We start from the raw sequence: 22,178 nt of genomic DNA on the forward strand, positions 1-22,178 counted from the left end.
TTAAAAACAGTATGGGTTTTGTCCTACTCTGGCTCCCACAGTTACTCCTGCATATCCTACACTGATGAGTGACCTATTATTTCAAAGCAGTATCCTTTCTTCCACAGATAACCTAGTTATATTTGTTTTCTTTCAAGAATCAGAGTTTCAACCTGGCATAGTCTTACGAGTATTGTCATGATTGATAGACTAGGAAACACAAGTGTAACACAGCTCATCCCCAAAACCCCATTCAGCCTTCAGCAAACCAGTATGGTTGGTCACACTATTTTAACAGCCAGCAAGGATCCAACAGTCCAAAATCTCTTTATGGAATCTTTTTCAAGATCTCTTAAATCTTAAGATGAATCTCCTTTTAGTGTCTTTCCTAGAGTTCATATTGTACTTCTAAATGATGGAGAATAGCATGTATATTAGTTTCTAGGACTGCTGTAACAAATTACCACAAACTAGGTGACGTAGAACAACAGAAATGTGTTGGCTCACAATTCTGGAGGCTAGAAGTTCAGAATTAAGGTCTCAGTAGGCTCCAGAGGCTCTAGAGAATAATCCTTCCTTGTCTCTCTTACCTTCTGGTGGCTGCCAGCAATCCTTGGCATTCCTTGGTTTGTGGCAGAATAACTCCAATCTCTGCCTCCGTCTTCCCATGGCCTTTTTCCCTGTGTGTCTGTGTCTCTCTGTATCTCTCCTCTTCTTATAAGGATAGCAGTCATATTGAATTTAGGGCCCGCCATAATTCAGTCTGACCCCATTTTAAGTTAACTAGTTACAACTGCAAAGACCCTATTTCCAAATAAGGTCACATTCACGTGCAATGGACTGAATGTTTGTGTGTCCCCCAAATTCCTATGTTGATATCCTAACCCCCAGTGTAATGGTGTTGGAGGTGGAGATTTGGGGAGGAAATTAGGTCATGAGGATAGAGCCCTCGTAAATGGAATTAGTGCTCTTATAAAAGGGAGCCCAGGGAGCTCTCTCGCCCTCTTTCCACCATGTGAGGATATAACAAGAAGTCGACAGTCTGCAACCAGAAAAAGGGGCCCTTACCAGAACCCACCCATGCCGGTAACCTGATCACAGATTTCCAGTCCCCAAAAGTGGGAGAAAGAAATTTCTACTGTTTATAAGCCACCCAGTCTATGGTCCATTGTGATAGCCCTAATAGACTCATAAGACACATGGGTGATCTTATTAGTGATCAGGACCCCTACCCGTATAGTTGTGATTCCAGTGGTTCTCAACTCTGAACATACATTAGAATCACTTCAGGGAATGTCAACAACACAAAAAAATGCCTCTTCCATTCTCCCTACTGCTGTAAATTAAATTTTACTGCCCGGGGGAAGCCTGGCATTCACATATTTTAAAGCTCCCCAGGTAAATCTTATACACAGTCAGTGTCAATAATCCTTCACAACTTTGAGGAATGATATGTGTAGCTAAAGACAACAAGAACTACTAAAAATGGCTTTACCTATGACCTCCTTTCTCCAAAATGTTCCTGCTGCACACCAGCCTAACTGATTTTAAGACGTAACTCAAATTCTTGTGGTTTCCTCAATGGTTTTAAGCTGAGAGTAAAAATGTATACTTTAATAACACCTAAAAAGCTTCCAACAGTTTATTTCACCTAAGATAAAAAAGATATCTGGTGATTTAATCTCTAAAGTCAAAATTTTTTAAATGTAAAGTTAATCTAGATACATATTTAACTCTTTATACTGACCTGAGACTTGTCTTAAAGCAAAAGATTTCCATGTTGTTTATTCAAGAGATACTAACAGATATTTCCAACCAGAGGAAACTGTAACCTTTCTGCAATGAAAGTCAACCAAGCATGCAACATTTTCAAAAGAAATGATTTGGGGGAAAGAATTCCTGATTTTAGATAAGTGGGATTTTTCTCCTGTACTTTCTAGTTGCTGAGTGTTTTCCTCTCTGCTTAACATGGAGTTAGGATTTCTTGCTATTTGCTTCCCAACTATCATCATTAGTTTTCTTAAATTTATGTTCTCAGTAAATAGCATTTTCTGAAGAATAGTCATGCTGAGATGACCGGCAGCAAACCCACGGAGATCCTATTGTATGCTGAATGAGCCAAAAGAACCAAGTGAAAATGAAACGGGGTGTTCATTCAAACAAATCAAAGATACTCTATCATGCATCCATTTTACTTCCTTTCTCTGGTCTCTGAACATCCGCACACCCACAGGGCATCCATCAAGGCACTTTTCTTTCCTGCCAGATGAGTAAAGGGAAAGATTCACTTCTCCTTCCCAACGTGCCAACCTTTGTTATTATTGATCCTCCACGCCTGCAATTACTTGATGAAGCTAATGGGCAAAAGCACTTAGAGAGCTATGTTTTGTGATTTTGTTGTCATAATCCATGTGAAACAAACCAGACCCAACACAGCCTGACAAGCTTTCAGGCTATGATTATTGGGGGTTATTTAAATTACAGGTTTGATTAAATTTATAATTTAGCCAATGCATTTAGCATACTTTCCTTTTCTTTTAAAACTAACCCCAAGAGTTTCAAGATGGCGGCGGCTGCGGCGGCTGGCGCGGAGTAGCTGAGGTGGAAAAGGTGGCCACTGGGCCTCAGGCAGCCGGGAAACTTGTGGACCTTTCTCTGGCCATCTCTTAAGGGAGGACTGCTGCTGCTGGCCGGTCGTGGGGGCTCAACGCCACTTTGCCCCCGGCAGGAGAGGCTGCCTCATTTACAGGCAACAGCTTTGAAGTGTGGAGCAGGAAAAGAACTGATTCTTAGCTGCAAAAGCGAGTCTTGAAACAGGGAACACGGCGCCAGGGCTGCTGTGGATGCAGCCAGGATCCCGGAGGCTGGGGCCGCACTGAAGGCGGCCAGCTGCCCTATCCAGGATTCGAGGTTTCAGGCCGGCATTAAAGAAGACTCCTGGGAGCGCCCGAGCGGCGCCGCGACTGAACAGCCCGAGGCGGCAGCGCCGAGAACACGGAAGGCAACAAACCAGAGACAGAGCGAGCGCCCGACCTGGCACAGCACTGTGAGTGATCCCTGGCAAAGCTCTGTTCGGGGGGTGGATGCCCACGCGGCTCCCCGCCTGCACCACCAGGCCACTCATTGCCCCGGTGCTGCCTCCATTTTCCCAGGTGCGGGCAGCTCCGCCCTGCTCGGCCATCACTGAGCCCATTTGCTTGGCCTGGCGCGGGGCTTTCCGGACCCTGCGGGCCGACCTCCTCTCCCACTCCCTCCACGGTTCTCTGGCAGGGCAGGGGTGTGGGGCGTCCCGACCAGTTTTGGGAGGGCTAGGAAGTACGGGCGGGCCGACTGTCACTCCACCACACCCTGGACTCCGGCCCCGGTAAACTTCCTGTTACTGGGAGGCAGATACCATCTCTGCGACCACCAGTTTGGAAAAAAGCCTAACGAATTTCTGGTTGGGAATAGTGTGGTAGGAGAGTTCCCAGGTCTGCTTGAACCTGCCGGAGAGCAGGCTGCAGGCGGGCACTAGACTCGGTTTATACCGGGGGGATACAAAGGTGAACAAGACCCGAGAAAGATCTACACAGTGCTACAAAGGCACCCAGAGAGACTGGTCGTCTGTGCCTAGCAGAAACCTGGTAGACTTCCTGGGCGAGGCGGTGCTGAGCAGGGTCTTGAAGGCCCAGCTGATAGAGGAGGGGTGCAGAAGACACGCCCCAACCCAGCACAGTGTGCACAGAGGGGGGAGACGTGCGGCCAGGGAGGCGGAGACTGGACAGAAACCACACACCCGGTGGGGTCGCCACTGCACGATCTAACAGCCTGGGCCAGAGCACACTGAACGGGGAGAAGTCCTGTACAGAAAGTGAAAGCTGAACAGAGATCACACACCCTGTGGTACGTGATCCACCAGCCCAGCAGAGTACAAGCTGACCAGAAAGGTGGATCCCCGGAGAAGCCCAAGACCCGAGGCAACCACACACACAAGACACTAGAGGCCAACTGAGCAGCCACGGCGGGAGCCATACCAAATTGGCAACCACAGCAACATCCTAGTTAGTCATTAGTCTTAAACCGGTGGACTGTGAAACCCCCTGCCACAATGAATAAACACCAAAAAAAAGACACCAGAAATACAAAAAATCAAGAAAGTACACCACCAAAAGTTAATAAATCTCATACTCTAGATCCTATAGAACAAGAAGCCCTTGAAATAACTGATAAGGAATTTCGAGTGATAATTCTAAGGAAACTGAATGAGATACAAGAAAACTCAGCTAGACATCATGATGAAATGAGGAAAAGTATACAGGATCTGAAAGAGGAAATATACAAGGAAATCAATGTCCTGAAAAAAAATGTAGCAGAACTTGCTGAACTGAAGAAGTTATTCAGCGAAATAAAAAACACAACGGAGAGTTTAACCAGCAGGCTTGTCGAAGTTGAAGAGAGAACCTCTGAACTTGAAGATGGGCTGTTTGAAATAACACAAGCAGACAAAAAGAAAGAAAAAAGAATCAAGGACATGGAAGAAAATCTGAGAGAGATATCAGACAACCTCAAGCGCTCAAATATCCGAGTCATGGGTATTCCAGAAGGGGAGGAAAATGGAGATTCCATTGAAAACATATTCAACAAAATAGTGGCAGAAAACTTCCCAGGTATAGGAAAAATCACAGATCTTCACATCCAGGAAGCTCAACGATCTCCAAACGTATTCAACCCAAAAAGGCCTTCTCCAAGACATGTCATAGTCAAATTGGCAAAACTCAGAGACAAAGAGAGAATCTTAAAAGCTGCAAGAGAGAAGCGTCAAATCACCTATAAGGGAGCCCCAATCAGGTTAACATCAGACTTTTCATCACAAACCCTAAAAGCTAGAAAGGAATGGGATGATATTTTCAAAATACTAAAAGACAAAGATTGCCAGCCAAGAATACTCTACCCTGCAAGGCTATCCTTCCGAAATGAGGGGCAAATAGTATATTTCTCAGACAAACAAAAACTGCGGGAGTTCACTACCACAAGACCACCCTTACAAGAAATCCTCAAGGGAGTACTGGGTTTGGTTCCTGAAAAATAACTACCACTGCCATAAAAACCTAAGAAAAATCTAAACCTGCTAGTACAATAAAAATGGCATTCATGAAGAGAAAACAAGCTAACAAAAACACTATCTACAACCTAAGGAACCAACAAACAAAGAAACCAAACAGTAAATCAGAAAGCAAGGAACAAAAGACACCTAAGACAACCAAACAACCAATAAAATGCTAGGAATAAATCAACACCTTTCAATAACAACTCTTAATGTTAAAGGCTTAAATTCCCCAATTAAAAGACACAGACTGGCTGACTGGATCAAAAAGCAGGACCCAACTATATGCTGCCTACAAGAGACCCACCTCACCCATAAAGATTCACACAGACTAAGAGTAAAAGGATGGAAAAAGATTTACCATGCAAACAGAAAAGAAAAACGAGCTGGAGTGGCTATTCTTATATCTGACAAAATAGACTTTAAACTAAAAACCATAAAAAGAGACAATGAGGGACACTACTTAATGATAAAAGGACTGATCCATCAAGAAGACATAACAATCATAAATATGTACGCACCCAATGTTGGAGCAGCCAGATTTATAAAACAAACTCTATTAGACCTAAAGAAGGAAATAGACACTAATACCATAATAGCAGGGGACCTGAACACTCCACTGTCAATATTAGACAGATCATCTAGGCAAAGAATCAGTAGAGAAACACAAGATCTAAACAAGACTCTAGACCAATTGGAATTGGCAGATATCTACAGAACATTCCACCCAACAACCTCAGAATATTCATTCTTCTCATCAGCACATGGATCATTCTCCAAGATAGATCACATATTAGGTCACAAATCAAGTCTCAATAAATTCAAAAAAATTGGAATTATCCCATGTATCTTCTCAGACCACAATGGATTAAAACTAGAAATTAATAACAAACAAAACTCTGGAAACTATACAAACACATGGAAATTAAACAGCATTCTACTTAATGACATATGGGTCCAAGAAGAAATCAAGCAGGAAATCAAAAAGTTTATTGAAACTAATGAAAACAATGATACATCATACCAAAACCTGTGGGATACTGCAAAAGCAGTATTGAGGGGAAAATTTATTGCATTAAATGCTCACTTCAGAAGAATGGAAAGATGGCAAGTGAACAACCTAACACTTCACCTTAAAGAACTAGAAAAACAAGAACAATCCAATCCTAAAGTTAGCAGACGGAAAGAAATCATTAAGATCAGAGCAGAACTGAATGAAATTGAAAACCAAAAAACAATTCAAAAGATCAACGAATCAAAAAGTTGGTTTTTTGAAAAGATAAATAAAATTGACAAACCATTAGCATGGCTAACAAAAAAAAGAAGAGAGAAGACTCAAATAACAAAAATTAGAAATGAAAAAGGCGATATTACAACTGATTCATCTGAAATACAAGGAATCATTCGAGACTACTATAAACAACTATACGCCAACAAATTTGAAAATCTGGAGGAAATGGATAAATTTCTGGACACACACAAGCTCCCAAAACTGAACCGGGAAGACGTAGAAAATTTGAACAGACCAATAACAATAAAGGAGATTGAAGCTGTTATCAGAAGGCTCCCAACAAAGAAAAGCCCAGGACCAGATGGATTCACAGCAGAATTTTACCAAACATTCAAAGAGGAATTGACACCGATTCTTTACAAACTATTCCAAAAGATTGAAACGGACGCAAATCTCCCAAACTCATTCTATGAAGCAAACATCATCCTGATACCAAAACCAGGTAAAGATATAACCAAAAAAGAAAACTACAGGCCGATATCCTTGATGAATATAGATGCAAAAATCCTCACTAAAATACTAGCAAACAGAATACAGCAACACATACGAAAAATTATTCATCACGATCAAGTGGGATTCATCCCAGGGATGCAAGGTTGGTTCAACATACGCAAATCAATAAATGTGATACACCATATTAATAAACTCAAACACAAGGACCATATGATCATCTCTATAGATGCTGAAAAAGCATTTGATAAAGTTCAGCACTCATTCATGACAAAGACCCTCTATAAGTTAGGTATAGAGGGAAAGTATCTCAACATAATTAAAGCCATATATGCCAAACCCACTGCCAATATCATCCTGAATGGGGAAAAGCTGAAAGCTTTTCCTTTAAGAACAGGCACTAGACAAGGATGCCCACTCTCACCACTCCTATTCAACATAGTGTTGGAAGTACTAGCCAGAGCAATCCGAGAAGAGAAGGAAATAAAGGGCATCCGGATTGGAAAAGATGAAGTCAAACTGTCCCTGTTTGCAGATGACATGATCCTATATATCGAACAGCCTAAAACCTCTACAAAAAAACTGTTGGAATTGATAAATGATTTCAGCACAGTAGCAGGATACAAAATCAACACACAAAAATCAGTAGCATTTCTTTTCTCCAATAGTGAACATGCAGAAGGAGAAATCAAGAAAGCCTGCCCATTTACAATAGCCACCAAAAAAATAAAATACTTAGGAATTGAGTTAACCAAGGAGGTGAAAAATCTCTATAATGAGAACTACAAACCACTGCTGAGAGAAATTAGAGAGGATACAAGAAGATGGAAAGATATCCCATGCTCTTGGATTGGAAGAATCAACATAGTGAAAATGTCCATACTACCCAAAGTGATATACAAATTCAATGCAATCCCCATCAAAATTCCAAAGACATTTCTCTCAGAAATGGAAAAAACTATTCAGACATTTATATGGAACAATAAAAGACCACGAATAGCCAAAGCAATGCTCAGCAAAAAAAATAAAGCTGGAGGCATAACACTACCTGACTTTAAGCTATACTACAAAGCTATAATAACCAAAACAGTATGGTACTGGCATAAAAACAGACACACTGACCAATGGAATAGAATAGAGAATCCAGAAATCAACCCTCACACTTACTGCCATCTGATCTTTGACAAAGGCACCAAGCCTATTCACTGGGGAAGGGACTGCCTCTTCAGCAAGTGGTGCTGGGATAACTGGATATCGTTATGCAGGAGAATGAAACTAGACCCATACCTCTCACCATATACTAAAATCAACTCAAAATGGATTAAGGATTTAAATATACACCCTGAGACAATAAAACTTCTTAAAGAAAACATAGGGGAAACACTTCAGGAAATAGGACTGGGCACAGACTTCATGAATACGACCCCAAAAGCACGGGCAACCAAAGGAAAAATAAACAAATGGGATTATATCAAACTAAAAAGCTTCTGCACAGCAAAAGAAACAATTAAAAGAGTTAAAAGACAACCAACAGAGTGGGAGAAAATATTTGCAAAATATACATCTGACAAAGGATTAATATCCAGAATATATAAGGAACTCAAACAACTTTACAAGAAGAAAACAAGCAACCCAATTAAAAAATGGGCAAAAGAGCTAAGTAGGCATTTCTCTAAGGAAGATATCCAAATGGCCAACAGACATATGAAAAAATGCTCAACATCACTCAGCATCCGGGAAATGCAAATCAAAACCACATTGAGATACCATCTAACCCCAGTTAGGATGGCTAAAATCCAAAAGACTATGAACGATAAATGCTGGCGAGGCTGCGGAGAAAAAGGAACTCTCATACATTGTTGGTGGGACTGCAAAATGGTGCAGCCTCTATGGAAAATGGTATGGAGGTTCCTTAAACAATTGCAAATAGATCTACCATACGACCCAGCCATCCCACTGTTGGGAATATACCCAGAGGAATGGAAATCATCAAGTCGAAGGTATACCTGTTCCCCAATGTTCATCGCAGCACTCTTTACAATAGCCAAGAGTTGGAACCAGCCCAAATGCCCATCATCAGATGAGTGGATACGGAAAATGTGGTACATCTACACAATGGAATACTACTCAGCTATAAAAACGAATGAAATACTGCCATTTGCAACAACATGGATGGACCTCGAGAGAATTATATTAAGTGAAACAAGTCAGGCACAGAAAGAGAAATACCACATGTTCTCACTTATTGGTGGGAGCTAACAATTAATATATAAATTCACACACACACATACACACATACACACACAAACGGGGGGGGGTAAGAAGATATAACAACCACAATTATTTGAAGTTGATACAACAAACAAACAGAAAGGACATGGTTGGGGGGGAGGGGGGGAGGGAGAAGGGAGGGAGGTTTTGGTGATGGGGAGCATTAATCAGCTACAATGTATATCGACAAAATAAAATTTAAAAAAAAAAAAAAAAAAAAAAATAAATAAATAAATAAATAAAACTAACCCCAAGAGAGACATTTACAAAATTCCTTTTTCTCCATGTTGTCAGATGAGAAAAAATGTCAAGGTGGTATGAGTTGCCAGAGGGAGGGGTTGGAAGTTTACTTAGAACAGTAAACTTAAATACAAATGGAATTTTACAGCTAACTACTCTTTACCACTTTGTCAATGGATACAGCATACGCATTCATCCTTGTTTTAACTCCCCTATTAATCCTGCCATAGTATTGGGAAAAGAGTGGTGTAAAAATCAAGTCCCCAAATAATTCCCTCCTCCCTTTCTTGCCCATGCCTGATTAGATAAGCCCTTAAGAAAGCATGAAACTATTGCATTAAATTTTAATGTTTTAGCTGAGGAGTAAGGATGTCACTTCAGATGTCCTGCTTTGGAAAAGAAGAGTATTGCCCTGAGAAGTGAGCAACATATAAATGTCTAAGACTGGGTAGTTACGTTTCAAGCCATTTAAAATGTGCACCACATGGGACTGTAAATTAGTACAACCACTATGGAAAACAATATGGAGGTTTCTCAAACAACTACAGATAGATCTTCCATGTGATCCAGCAATCCCTCTTCTGGGCATATACCCAGAGGAATGGAAATCATCATGTCGAAGAGATACCTGCACTACCATGTTCATCGCAGCTCTGTTTACAATAGTCAAAATATGGAAGCAAACTAAATGTCCATCGATGGATGATTGGAGAAGGAAACTCTGGTACATACACACTGTGGAATACTACTCTGCCATAAAAAAGAATGAAATACTCCCATTTGCAACAATGTGGAAGAGCATGGAGAAATTTATGTTGACTGAAATAAGCAAAGCACAGAGGGATAAATACTGCTTGTGCTCACTCACATGTGGGAGCTAAGAGAGAAAGGAAGGAAGGAAAGAAAGGCCACAGTAGTGCCGTGGTCTTACAGAGGGAGGGAACATTCCTAGGGCTACAAAGTGGACTGGGGGGGAGAAGGGGAAGGGGAGGGAGGTTGGGGGATAATCGGGTGGGGACAAGGGGTACAACAGTAATTTCTGGTAATGGGTATGCCCCCAGTATGAATCTGGCCATCACATCATGGGCATGAGGGGTGACAATTAGCTTTGTATCTCATGAATATTCTTAATAAATAAAAATTTAAAAATAAAATAAATAAAATAAAATGTGCACCACAAATAACTAATGTCACCCTTACACAAATATTTTATTGCAACAAATGTGAAGGTATCTTGTAAGGAAATTAAATCTAACATGTATGATGCATAGTGAATTTGGTTTTTCATTTATTCAAACCATAGTTACTAAGCATGGACTCAGAGCCAAGCACTGTGATGAGTGCTGGGAACACATAGGTATAGCCTCAGTGTTGAGCTGGGAAGATGGGCATACAACCGATAATCACAAGAGACTCCAATAAGTTCTGTGAGAAGACTGTGTACCTCGCTCAGAATGACCAGAGAAATGAGACACTATATCTCTGCCTGGTCAGGAGGGGGCAAGGAGACTGTAAAAAGCTTGAAATGGGAGATGACTTTGGCATGGATTTTTTAAGAATGAATTATTTACAAAACTAATCAGCCAGGGAAGGACATTGCAAGGAACAGCATGTGCAAAAGTATGGGGGGGTCAGGAAAGGAGATGTATATCTAGGCACAAGTATGAAGTTTAGTGTTGAATAGCTGTGGAATGCCTGAAGAGAAGTAGGAAATGAGGCAAGAGGCAGTGTGGCAGAATCGTGAAGAAGTTCATGCAGCAAGCTAAGAAGCATGAGCTTCATCTCCTGAGCCAAAGGTTGTGTGATCAGGGGTGAAAGGACGAGTTGACACCAGTTGACGATCCACCGGAGAGAGCTTGTTTATTAGGCAGCACACACACATATATATATAGGGCTTTAAGGGAAAGCTGATTGGTTTAAAATACAATCCCTATTTAGCATACCGCATGGGGCTTGGGGGGGAGCTGATTGGCGTGCGCTTCGCGCGGGCGGGAAGGAGAATGCGGAAGAGAAGGGCAACCAGCGCCATGATGGGGTGCGGCCAAGAAGGGCTTATGTGATCAGGGTGTGATCCCTTGGGGCATTTGGGTTCTTACAAGGGGGCTCCTAGACATTTTTAACTGCTCCACACAGTGTTTTTGTTTTGTTTTGTTTTTAAATATTGAGCTAATATTTAAAACTCAGGAGGTTTTTTTTAAAAAAATCCTGATGTCTGGTGATTTGGGTTGAGTGTGTCTCCCAAAGTTTCATGTATTAGAAACTTAATCCCCACTGTAACAGTGTTAAGAGGGTGGAAAATTCTATTATTGTAATTGGAAGGTGGGGCCTTGAACAGATGATTGGATCACAAGGACTGTGCCCTCATGAACAGATTGATCTATTCATAGAGTAATGGGTGTGGTTCTGGTGGCTCTAAAAGGAGAGCAAGTGAGTCGTTCACTCTCTCTTGCTCAGCCATTTTTGCCATGTGAGACTCTGTAGAGAGTCACCACCCACCAACAGGGCCCTCCCCGGATGGGTTCCCTGGACTTTGGACTTCCCAGCCTCTGAAACTGTAAGAAATAAATTTTATATCTTTATAAATTACCCTGTTTCAGGTATTTTGTTATAAGCAACAGAGACGGATTAATACATTTGGCTTTAAAAAAAAATAGGATTTCTGGAAACACTAAGCCTATATTCCCACATGGACTTAATCAGCTAGATCTCAGTAGCAACTGGCTTCCCCACACAGGGAATGCACTCTCCAATTTGCCACAGCCCCTACCATTCCCTACTGTATTCTCAGTACTAATGATGAGTGTCAGCTGCCATTTATCATTGAGCTTGACCTTGTTTTTACTGCAGTGAAGAGTTATGTTTCTCTATAACCATGCCAATATGACAGGTGGAAAAACAAGAGATGGTAAGGAGATACATGGTTACTCATGGCCTATTTTGTTCATTTATGTTACCTGCCTTGTTTATAAAGTTTACAAACCTGGGTTTGTAAACCCTGCTCTACACACAGAGAATCAAGGTAATGACAAGATGAAATACCTTTTTCTAATAAGTTTTAGGGCTTTGAAGGGATTTGGAGTATAACAGTATTAAGTGCTTTGGAATATAACAGTATTAAGTGATGTTTGACTTAAAAACTCAGGATGTCCGCATCTTGACTTGTATTCTCTCCCCTGTGATGTTCTTGAGGGAGATAAACTCCCATGGGACAAGAGAAAATGGAAAACATGACCCACTTCATGATTATGGGCTGGGCTTGTGCCCATCATCCCACTGAAAAGCTTTTTATTAAAATAGGCTAAAGCACATGACTTAGGTTTAACACAGGCAGTGCCTCTCTGGGACTCTTCCAGCTGGGCAGGGTCCAAGCAATGATGACAGCCCCACAGCCTGCTTCAGAGGAAGTGAAAGAGTAAGGTGGCCACACCCAGACTGGGAAGGCAGCCTCCAACTCAGCTTACAACCTGGGACAGGACATACAACAGGGGAAATATATTCATGGACACAGTCCTCCATATTTATAAAGTGAGCCAATCCATGTCCAGGAATTTAGGTACCCCTCTGCCTGAGACGTTCAAAAACGGAACTCTGGTTACAGTTTGAAAAAGATGGCTTGGGAAGGGGGAGGTTGATGACAAGGACATCAGTAGGCAAATGCAGTTGTCTTTGCAAAAAATGGCACCTCTTCACATCGAAGTGGAGTGGAAATAATTCATGTTTAACAAATGGTACAAATAGAACTGTGGTGTGACTAAACTTGGTACTGTCCCAGTACATCTCCTACACGGTGTAGGGGTTACTTTGGCTCAACACATATGCCCCCAGACTATACAACAGAAATACTAACTGGGCAGGACAAAAATGGTTCCCTGGGGAAGATCACTCCTTACCGAAACTGGATTTGGCAGGTCTCAGGGAAGCCCGTTAGGTGATTGGACCCTGGACAAAGCACAGTTTAAGGGCAAGGGGCACGCATTGTTGTTGGCACAAGTTTCCTGCTGCCTCTGTCAAGACTGGGAGAGGCGGGACCACCTTTGGGCAACAGAAGCCTCTACCACATAGGGACTCAGTTAAAGAGGCCAGACTGCATGTGTCCCCCAGAGAAGTGGGAGGCTCTGGTCAAACATTACACACAGATCAAGTCAGAATCTGGCACAATTTCCCCAAAACACGTGGCCAGAGGAGGGCAAGTGCAGCTGTCTCCAGGCGCATTTGGGAACAACTGCTACATAACTCTAACTCCCCAGACTCCCGTTTCAGCAAGAAGAGTGCTCAGCCGTAGTAGCAGAAACGAGGACTTGTCAGTGGCTTAAACGGAACGAAGGTATTTGCCTCTTGTTACAGGAAGTCCAGCATGGTTAGTCCAGGGCCGATGCGGGGTAGCAACAGTGCTGCCAGGGATGCTAGATCTTTCTGTTTCCCCTCCTCCACCCTGAGCTTCTCGGTTTTATGCTTGCTGCTTCATGATTATCAGCAAGAGGTTGCAGGCTCCCCACCCTATCCCTGGCCTCAGGTTCACATTCAAGGCAGGACATTGTCTACGGAGAGGAAAAGAAATGAAGCAGCTTCTCAAAGACAAGCAGAGACAGGAGGAGCCCAGGGCACAGCCTCCCGGGTCTCCCCAGTATGCAGCTGAGTTCCTACCCGTGCATTCCTGTTGACACCTTGTATCTTTATAATAAATACTCCGTTTTCTTTTGTCTTGTTTATAATAAGCTCAATGTCATTTCTGTTATTTGCAATTTTTAAAAGTGCTATCTAATACACTCATGAGGTCAGACTCATCTATTAAATCATTCAGATACCCCAGGGTTTTGTGATCTTTCAACTTAATGTTGGAGGTCCATTCCTAAGCATTTATATAATTATGGTTAATGGCTTATACAATAATAATAGGAACGGCAGCTACTATTTATTGAGCATACGCTAAATACTACATGCGCCATTTGGGGCATTTTACACCCGTTCTTGTCATCCTCACCCAGCCTCGACAAGCAATGATCTTATTCACATCAGGACATTGATGCCGAGAGAAGTAACTTTCCCGAGACTGATCCCCAGCTAGATGGGCCTGACTCCAGAGCTCAGTCTCCTTCGCTAGAGGTTTTTAAAAGCGTAATCTGAGAACCATCTGTATGTTTTTTAACTCTTCTTTTTCTTCTTTTTTAAAAAATTTAATTGTACATATTTGTGGGGTACAGTGTGTCATTTCAATACATGCAATGTATTGTACAATGATTCACTTAGGGTGGACAGCTTATGCATCCCCTGAACACTTATCCTTTCTTCGTCGTGATTACGGTCAAGATCCTCTTTTCCAGGTATTGAGAAATATATAGTACAACATTATTAGCTCTAGTCAGCCTAGAACACCAGAAATCCTTCTTACCTTATCTTTGTACTCATTAATCTACCTCTTCCACTCCCCCTACCCCCCTTCCCTTCCTAGCCTCTGGTAACCATTATTCTACTTTCTACTTCTATGAGAACCACTTTTTTTTCTTTTTAGATTCCATATATGAGTGAGATTATGCAGTATTTGTCTTTCTATGCCTGGCTTATTTCACTTAACATGATGGTCTCCAGCTCCACACATGTTGCTGCAAATGAGAGTATTTCATTTTTTTTTATAGTTGAATATATTCCATCGTGTATATACATCACAGTGTTTTTAAATTTTATTGAAACAAAATTGTTTTTTTTAAATTTAATTGTACATATTTGTAGAGTACAGAGTTGAATATCAATACCTGTGTGCAGTGTGTGATAATCAAATCAGGATAATTAGCATATTCATCATTACAGAACATAATCATTCTTGACCACAGTTTTTTTATCCATTCATCTGTTGATGGGCATTTAAGTTGATTTCATCTCTTGGCTATTGTGAACAGTATTGCAGTGAACATGGGAGTGCAAGTGACCCTACAACATAGTGATTTCATTTCCTTTGGGAAGTATACCTATAGTGGGATTGCTGGGTCATAAGGTAGTTCTATTTTTAGTTGTTTGAGAAAGCTCCATACTGTTTTCCATAATGGCTGTACTGATTTACATTACCACCAACAATGTAGGAGAATTTCCTTTTCCTTGCATCCATGCCAGCATTTATTTTCTATCTTTTTGATAGCCATTCTAACTTGAGTGAGATGATATCTCATTGTGGTTTTAGTTTGCAAGAACCATCTGCATTAAATTCCCATTGGATATTGCTCAACATTCAGATTCTTGAGTTCTTTTCCAGAAAGACTGAATTAGAATCTCTGAGGTTGGGACTAGAGGTTAGAGTCAGGAATCTGCAGTTTAAATAAGTTTCTTAGATAATTCTCCTTTTAAAGTTTGGGAAGCACAGCCTGTCTTTAGAGGCTCTCCTACAACTAGTGCTGGGATGTTTCATGGAGTTAGTAGTAGAGTAAGGACAAATAAAATTTTAAAATAAGAGGCTTAATTCTCCCTGTTGAAAATAAGCAAAGAGACTTATCCTACCTCCTTTTTCTCGGAGCATTTATTTTAGGAAACCTACACAGTAGCTCCCCTTATCCACAGGGTATACATTCCAAGAAACCCAGTAGATGCCTGAAACCACAGACAGTACCAAACCCTATATACAAGGATACTATTTTTTTCTTATACATGCATACCTATGATTTTAAAGTAGGCACAGTAAGAGATTAACAATAATAATAATAAAATAGAATAATTATAACAATATGCTGTAATAAAAGTCATGTGAATGTGATCTCTCTCTTTCTCTAAATATCTTTTGTACTGTACCCAGGGTAACCAAAACCACAGAATAGATGAGGGGGGACTACTGCAACTATAAGTACCTTCTCCTCTTTTCGAAATGTATATAAATCCTTTCAAAAACTAAATGACCTAGGAATGTCTCTATCAAGGACCTGGGAGCCATCTTTCTGAAATGCAATTGTCAAGATAGCCCCTATCTCCCGGTGTCTACAGGAGGTGGGAGCCTAACTTCGATGGGCACCTTGCTCCAATTTGCAAAGGTACCTCCTGTCATAAAGATAGGAGGATTGAGAGGAATGGAAATCACCATGCCGAAGGGATACCTGTACTTCCATGTTTATTGCAGCTCTATTTACAAAAGCCAAGCATTGGAACCAGCACAAATGTCCATCATCAGATGAGTGGATAAGCAAACTGTGGTATATCTACACAATGGAATACTACTCTGCTATAAAAAAGAATGAAATACTACCATTCACAACAACATAGATGGACTTAGAGAAAATTATATTAAGTGAAACAAGTCAGGCACAGAAAGAGAAATACTACATGTTCTCACTTATTTGTGGGAGCTAAAAATAAATAAACAAATAAATATACAAACAAATAAGTAGTGGGCAGATGAAGACACAACAATCACAATTCCTTGAACTTGATAAGACAAGTGAACAGATATGATGTAGTTGGGGAGGGAGGGGAGAGAGGGAGGGGGAAAAGAGGAATGGGTAAAGGGACAAGAAAATCAACTACAATGTATATTGAAAAGTTAAAATCAAAAAATAAAATAAAATAAAATAAAAAGGAGGTTTGTTTTTCTTCTGGATAAAGCCAATAAAGTTTAGATAAATTATGTGAGACAAAAGGTGCTATCAAGTTCTCTTACTTTAGGACTAGTTATTGTCCTAAATAACTTAAAATAATAGTTTTTAATAACTTTGAAAATAATAGTTATTCTCAAAACATTTATGTAATTATTGTAACTGACTATACAAGGGGGTGAGATTCCTTTCTGTCTCTGCAATCCCTTAGTGGATTGCCTGTGATGCATATCACATTCTGGTTTAATACTTACTCAATAATACAACTGTTTTCTTTCTCTTCTGTTTTCGTGGAGAGGAATTCTGGATACGGAAAAGATTTTGTTTTTAATTATATGACGGTCCCCAATACGATGGTTCAACTTACAATTTTTTGAACTTTACGATGGTGTGAAACCATTCTGTTTTCCACTTTCAGTATGGTATTTGATAAATTACATAAGATATTCAACACTTTATTATAGCATAGGCTTTGTGTTAGATGATTTTGCCCAAATTTAGGCTAGTGTAAGAATTCTTGGCACATTTAAGGTAGGCTAGGCTAAGCTATGATGTTCAGTAAATTAGGTGTATTAAATGCATTTTCAACTGTAGGAAAGTTCAAATTTTTCCCTGAAGGTTTAATAATTTGAGTCTATAAAATAAACTGATAAAATCCAGATTAATAGGGTAAAGAGCACAACAAATTTATCTGTTTGCATAGTTGTGCATGGGAGTCATACAAATTATGAAAACTCAAAGAACAGCAAGATGGTTGAGGCTTAAATACCCTTTTCATTGTGGAGAGGGGAGATGGGGCATGGGGGATGTTACTGAACCAAAAAGGAGTTTGTCATCCACCACACCAAAACGACTAAAGAGTCCCTCCACCAAAGTTTGCAGGGATAAAGATCAGCATTTATTTTGAATGGCCCAGTCAAAGGAGCCCATGGCAGTTAAAGGAGCTTTAAGCTCAGACTCCTCAAGTGCTTAAAATCACAGATACTTATAGGGCAGGAATTTGGGTTTGGGTCTCAGGAATCATGTGGGTGTCTGATCGGTCTATGGTGAGGTCAGAGAAAGGCGGGCTGTTTATTTCACCAATGCAGATTTTCTCTACATATGCAAATCTCTCCCCACAAAAGGCAGTGTTTTTTAGCTATTCTTGTGTTTCCAGCCCCCGCTGAATAGCCATCTTGAAAAACGAAGAAATATATTTTGGTCTGAAATATTTCGGTTTCCTTTAGAACTTATGATGGGTTGTTCAGTATGTAACCCCATCATAAATCAAGGAACATCTGTATTTCCCCAATAGTAGCAACGTCTCTACCTTTTAGAATGAAAATAATAATAATAATAATATCCCTGGGAAGGTGGTATTACTCACGGCCATATAGAGGGTAAAGATAAAAACATGAAGCACAAGAGGCACGTATCACAAGCCTCCTCTCACGTTTGCTGCACATTAAATCCCCTCACACTAAGAACCAGCTCCGGCGGCGGCGGCGGAGGCGGCGGCGGGTGCGGTCGCGCGTGCGCACGGGGTGGGAGCGGGGTCGGGCCGGCGCAGCCTCCGCCAGAGACCCCGGGGACATGCTGGCCGCCAGCTGCCTCCCGCAAGACCGCCGCCGCCCGCGCCGCCGTGCTTCCCGCTGCCACCGATCGGAGGTGGCCTAGGCGCCGGGCCCAGCGCGGGTCCAGGTTCGGAAGGGACTCCCGGGGCTGCCGCCGCCGGCGCCTGCGGCTGCCTGCCCAACCCGGGCACGTCGGAGGAGCGCCACCGGCAGTGCAAAGAGCTGCTTCCCATTCAGATGGAGGGTATCACACTCACAGTCGACAAAGGGCTGAGGAACCATTTCCAGGTAAACCACACAGTCGCCCTCAGCACAATCGGGGAGTCCAACTACTTTGGGGTCACGTACATGGGGACAAAGCAGCTGATTCCCACAGAGGCATTCCCCGTGCTGGTGGGTGACATGGACAACAGTGGCAGCCTCAGTGCTCAGGTCCTTCACCAGCTGGACCCCGGCCTCTGGTCCAAGATGGCCATTCAGACCCAGCAGTCGAAGTTGGTGAACTGGCAGGTGGATGGGGAGTACCTGGGTTCTGAATTCACAGCAGCTGTCACCCTGGGGAACCCAGATGTCCTGGTGGCTCACTACCTCCTGAGCATCACGCCACGTCTGGCCCTGGGCGGGAAGCTGGTCTATCACCGGCAGCCCAAGGAGGAGGGTACCATCTTGTCTCTAGCTGAGAAATACCCATTAAACAACTGGTTGGCAACTGTAACATTGGGCCAGGCAGACATGCACACGACATATTACCACAAAGCCAGTGACCAGCTGCAAGGAGGCGTGGAGTTGGAGGCCAGCACAAGGATGCAGGACACCAGTGTCTCTTTTGGGTATCAGCTGGACCTGCCCAAGGCCAACCTCCTCTTCAAAGGCTCTGTGGATAGCAACTGGATCATGGGTGCCACACTGGAGAAGAAGCTCCCACCCCTGCCCCTCACACTGGCTCTCGGGGCCTTCCTGAATCACTGCAAAAACAATTTCCAGTGCGGCTTTGGCCTCACCATCCGCTGAGCCCCTCCTGGCCCCCGCCTTCCATGCCCTTCCTCCTTCAGATCCCTCCTCCACCTCCCTCCACCACAGAGGAGAGACCAGAGCCCCCCTCCCCGTCCCTTCCCTTCCTCTTTGGGGGTCAGGAGGGCAGTGAGGAGGGGATTCTGGAACTGAGGGGCACTTCAGGATGCTGAGCACCAGGGGCAGTATGCCCAATGGTGTGCCTGGGGTCCCAGAAGGGATTCCAGAATCGAGGGGCACACAGGATTCTGAGCTCCAGGGGATAGAGGTGGCCAGAGAGCCTCAAGGAGGAGTGTCGTGGCATCCCCGTCCTCCAAAGGCCCTGGCCCCAGCCCTGAGGGGGATGCAGCAAGAGGAGCTTCCCCATTCCCAGGCTACCCCATCCACTTCCCCCATCTACTCCTCCGTATAAATCATGTTTATAAGTTATGGAAGAACCGGGACAATTTACAGAAAAAATATATATATACACATAGAAAACAAACAAACAAAAAAGAACCACCTCAATCTCTGCATCTGTGAACTGGGATTCCATAAACAGACATGACCACATCACAGCTGAAGGCACTTTCCCACAGAAGGTTTCCTGTGAAAGTGATTATCCATGAAAAGGTCAACTTAAAATGATTCTGAAAACCACTCTCATAAAAGCTCATCTCAGGAAATAACATACAATATAAATAAGATAATTGAGTCAAGAAAGGTTAAAACTGTCAACTTCCACCCACAACATCCTTGCCCGCAAAGCCACTCAGGGCAGACTTTCCTGTGAAAGCTGAACAAGCCTGGCCTCGCGGTGTCAGCTCATGCGGCAGGTTAGAGCAGGTAAATTTACCCCACGAGGAGCTACAGGTAGGCTAAGTCAGGGACACAAACCTCTTGGAGGAAATGAATGAACATCAGGGATGGAAGCGCTTACTTCCTCTAGAATTTCAGAAAGAGGATTTCTCCTTTATGCCATTTTAGGATTTTCACCTGCAAAGCAAACAAAGGAAAACCCAGCTGAAGGAATGAGGGAAATGATAGTCAAGATTCCAGGGGTTTTGATTGTTTTTTGTTTTTTACCTGTCAGTTATTTCAGTGTTATGGAGAAATAGATTGAAGCAAAGGAAAGATAACATGAGAACACAGTTCTCAGAGCTCCACCAGATGACAAATGGAGAAATAAGTATTTATCTTTATAATAAAAATGTCTGCATGTTTACGTAAGAAAACCATAATGTATTCTTTATTAAATAAACATTTTTGAACGCCAGCCATGTGCCAGGCACCATGTTGGGTGTTGGAGACACAGAGGTGAACAAGATAATAAATACAGCTCTGCCCTCACAATGCTTACAGCATAGAGAAACAGACAAGCAGTCCAACAAAGATGACGGTCCCCAATTGTGTTGAGTCCTCTGAAGAAATGACTAAAGGGCTGAAATGACAATAGCTGGAAACACCTCCTTGGGTTACAATACCTTGGAAATCTGCTCTAGGACGTGGTGCCAGTGCTGTCATGTTGAGAATATGTACCCTTGATAGGACCTGATGACACAGCACTTTACCTCTGTGGTCTTCCTCCCAACAAGTAGTAGCCTAATTGTGAGAAAAACAATAGAAAGGCCAAAATTGAGGAGCAATATACAAAACACCTGACTAGTACTCCTCGAAACTGCCCAGGCCAAGAAACCAAGGAACATCTGAGAAATTGCCTCAGCATGGAGTTGATGAAGGAGACACAAGGAGACACAAGGATTCCAAATGCAATGTGGAATCCTGGATGGGAGCCTGGAGCTAAAAAAAAAGGACATTAGTGGAAAACCTGGTGAAATTCGAGTAAATTCTGGAGCTCAGACTAAATGTCAAAATGTTGACTTGTGAGTTTTAACAGCTGTCCTGTCCATTAGGGGATGTTAACATTAGGGGAAGCCTAGTGAAGGGTATATGAATCATATTTAGAACTTTTCTCTAAATCTAAAATTATACTAAAATTTAAATTTTTATTTTAAAAAGTTATAGATGAGAACACACTAGCCCTGCAAAAATTGTTCTAGGACATACTAGGATGTATATGTCCTAGTATGTATGGGATCCAGTTTTAGAGGCTAAGGATTCAGAAGTGAACAATCTTCTAGTCACAGATTCTTACTTCATTTAGAAAAAAATGAGCTGTACTCTGCACACAATGTTTGCCAATTTTTAACTAGCCAAAGCTGGGGTATCTCTTCCTTTTCTTCACCTTCTAAAATAAACTGAATCAAGGCAGAACTATTAGCTAAATCAATGCAGAACTATGGGCTCAAATCACTTAAAATATTTTGTTTTCATTACTTTCCACACAGTAAATTAAAAACTCTTAAACCTATAAGGATCTTATAAAGGAAGGAAAGAAACAGCACTAACTTCATTTTTCATTTAAAATTACCTGTAGCCAAAGACAGTGCATAAGTCCCTGACTTTGCATTTCACTCAATTGTGAGTCAGTTAAAACATAAATGTTGAAAGAAAACTACCTCTATGTTTTTAAGCACAGGAATTGACCGTTTGCCCAGAACCTGGGGAATCCTCCCAAATCCTTCACTCATTTCTAATTTTACTCTAGGGTCTGGGTCTTTGTCGTTGAGTGTAACACTGACAGCTCACCCCAGATTTTAATTTAGATGAATGTCTTCCTTTCCTGAGCAGTGTTCAGCCCCAGCTTCATTTAATGTTTTCACCTCATCCTTAACAGCCCCACAACTGACTCT

At 42.0% G+C, this 22,178-nt stretch overlaps 1 protein-coding gene across 1 annotated transcript in view; it reads left to right on the top strand.

Annotated features, from left to right (window-relative positions):
- LOC134362515 (mitochondrial import receptor subunit TOM40 homolog) overlaps nucleotides 1-19,446 on the top strand; it is a 55,701-nt gene extending 36,255 nt beyond the window's left edge. Inside the window, exon 3 of the mRNA XM_063077771.1 lies at nucleotides 18,347-19,446. Coding sequence (XP_062933841.1) covers nucleotides 18,347-19,446 — 1,100 coding nt within the window. The remainder of the gene's footprint in view (nucleotides 1-18,346) is intronic.
- The last annotated feature ends 2,732 nt before the right edge of the window (nucleotides 19,447-22,178 follow it).

The sequence above is a fragment of the Cynocephalus volans genome, chromosome 14, assembly GCF_027409185.1.
Source record: "Cynocephalus volans isolate mCynVol1 chromosome 14, mCynVol1.pri, whole genome shotgun sequence".
NCBI classification, from domain to species: domain Eukaryota; kingdom Metazoa; phylum Chordata; class Mammalia; order Dermoptera; family Cynocephalidae; genus Cynocephalus; species Cynocephalus volans.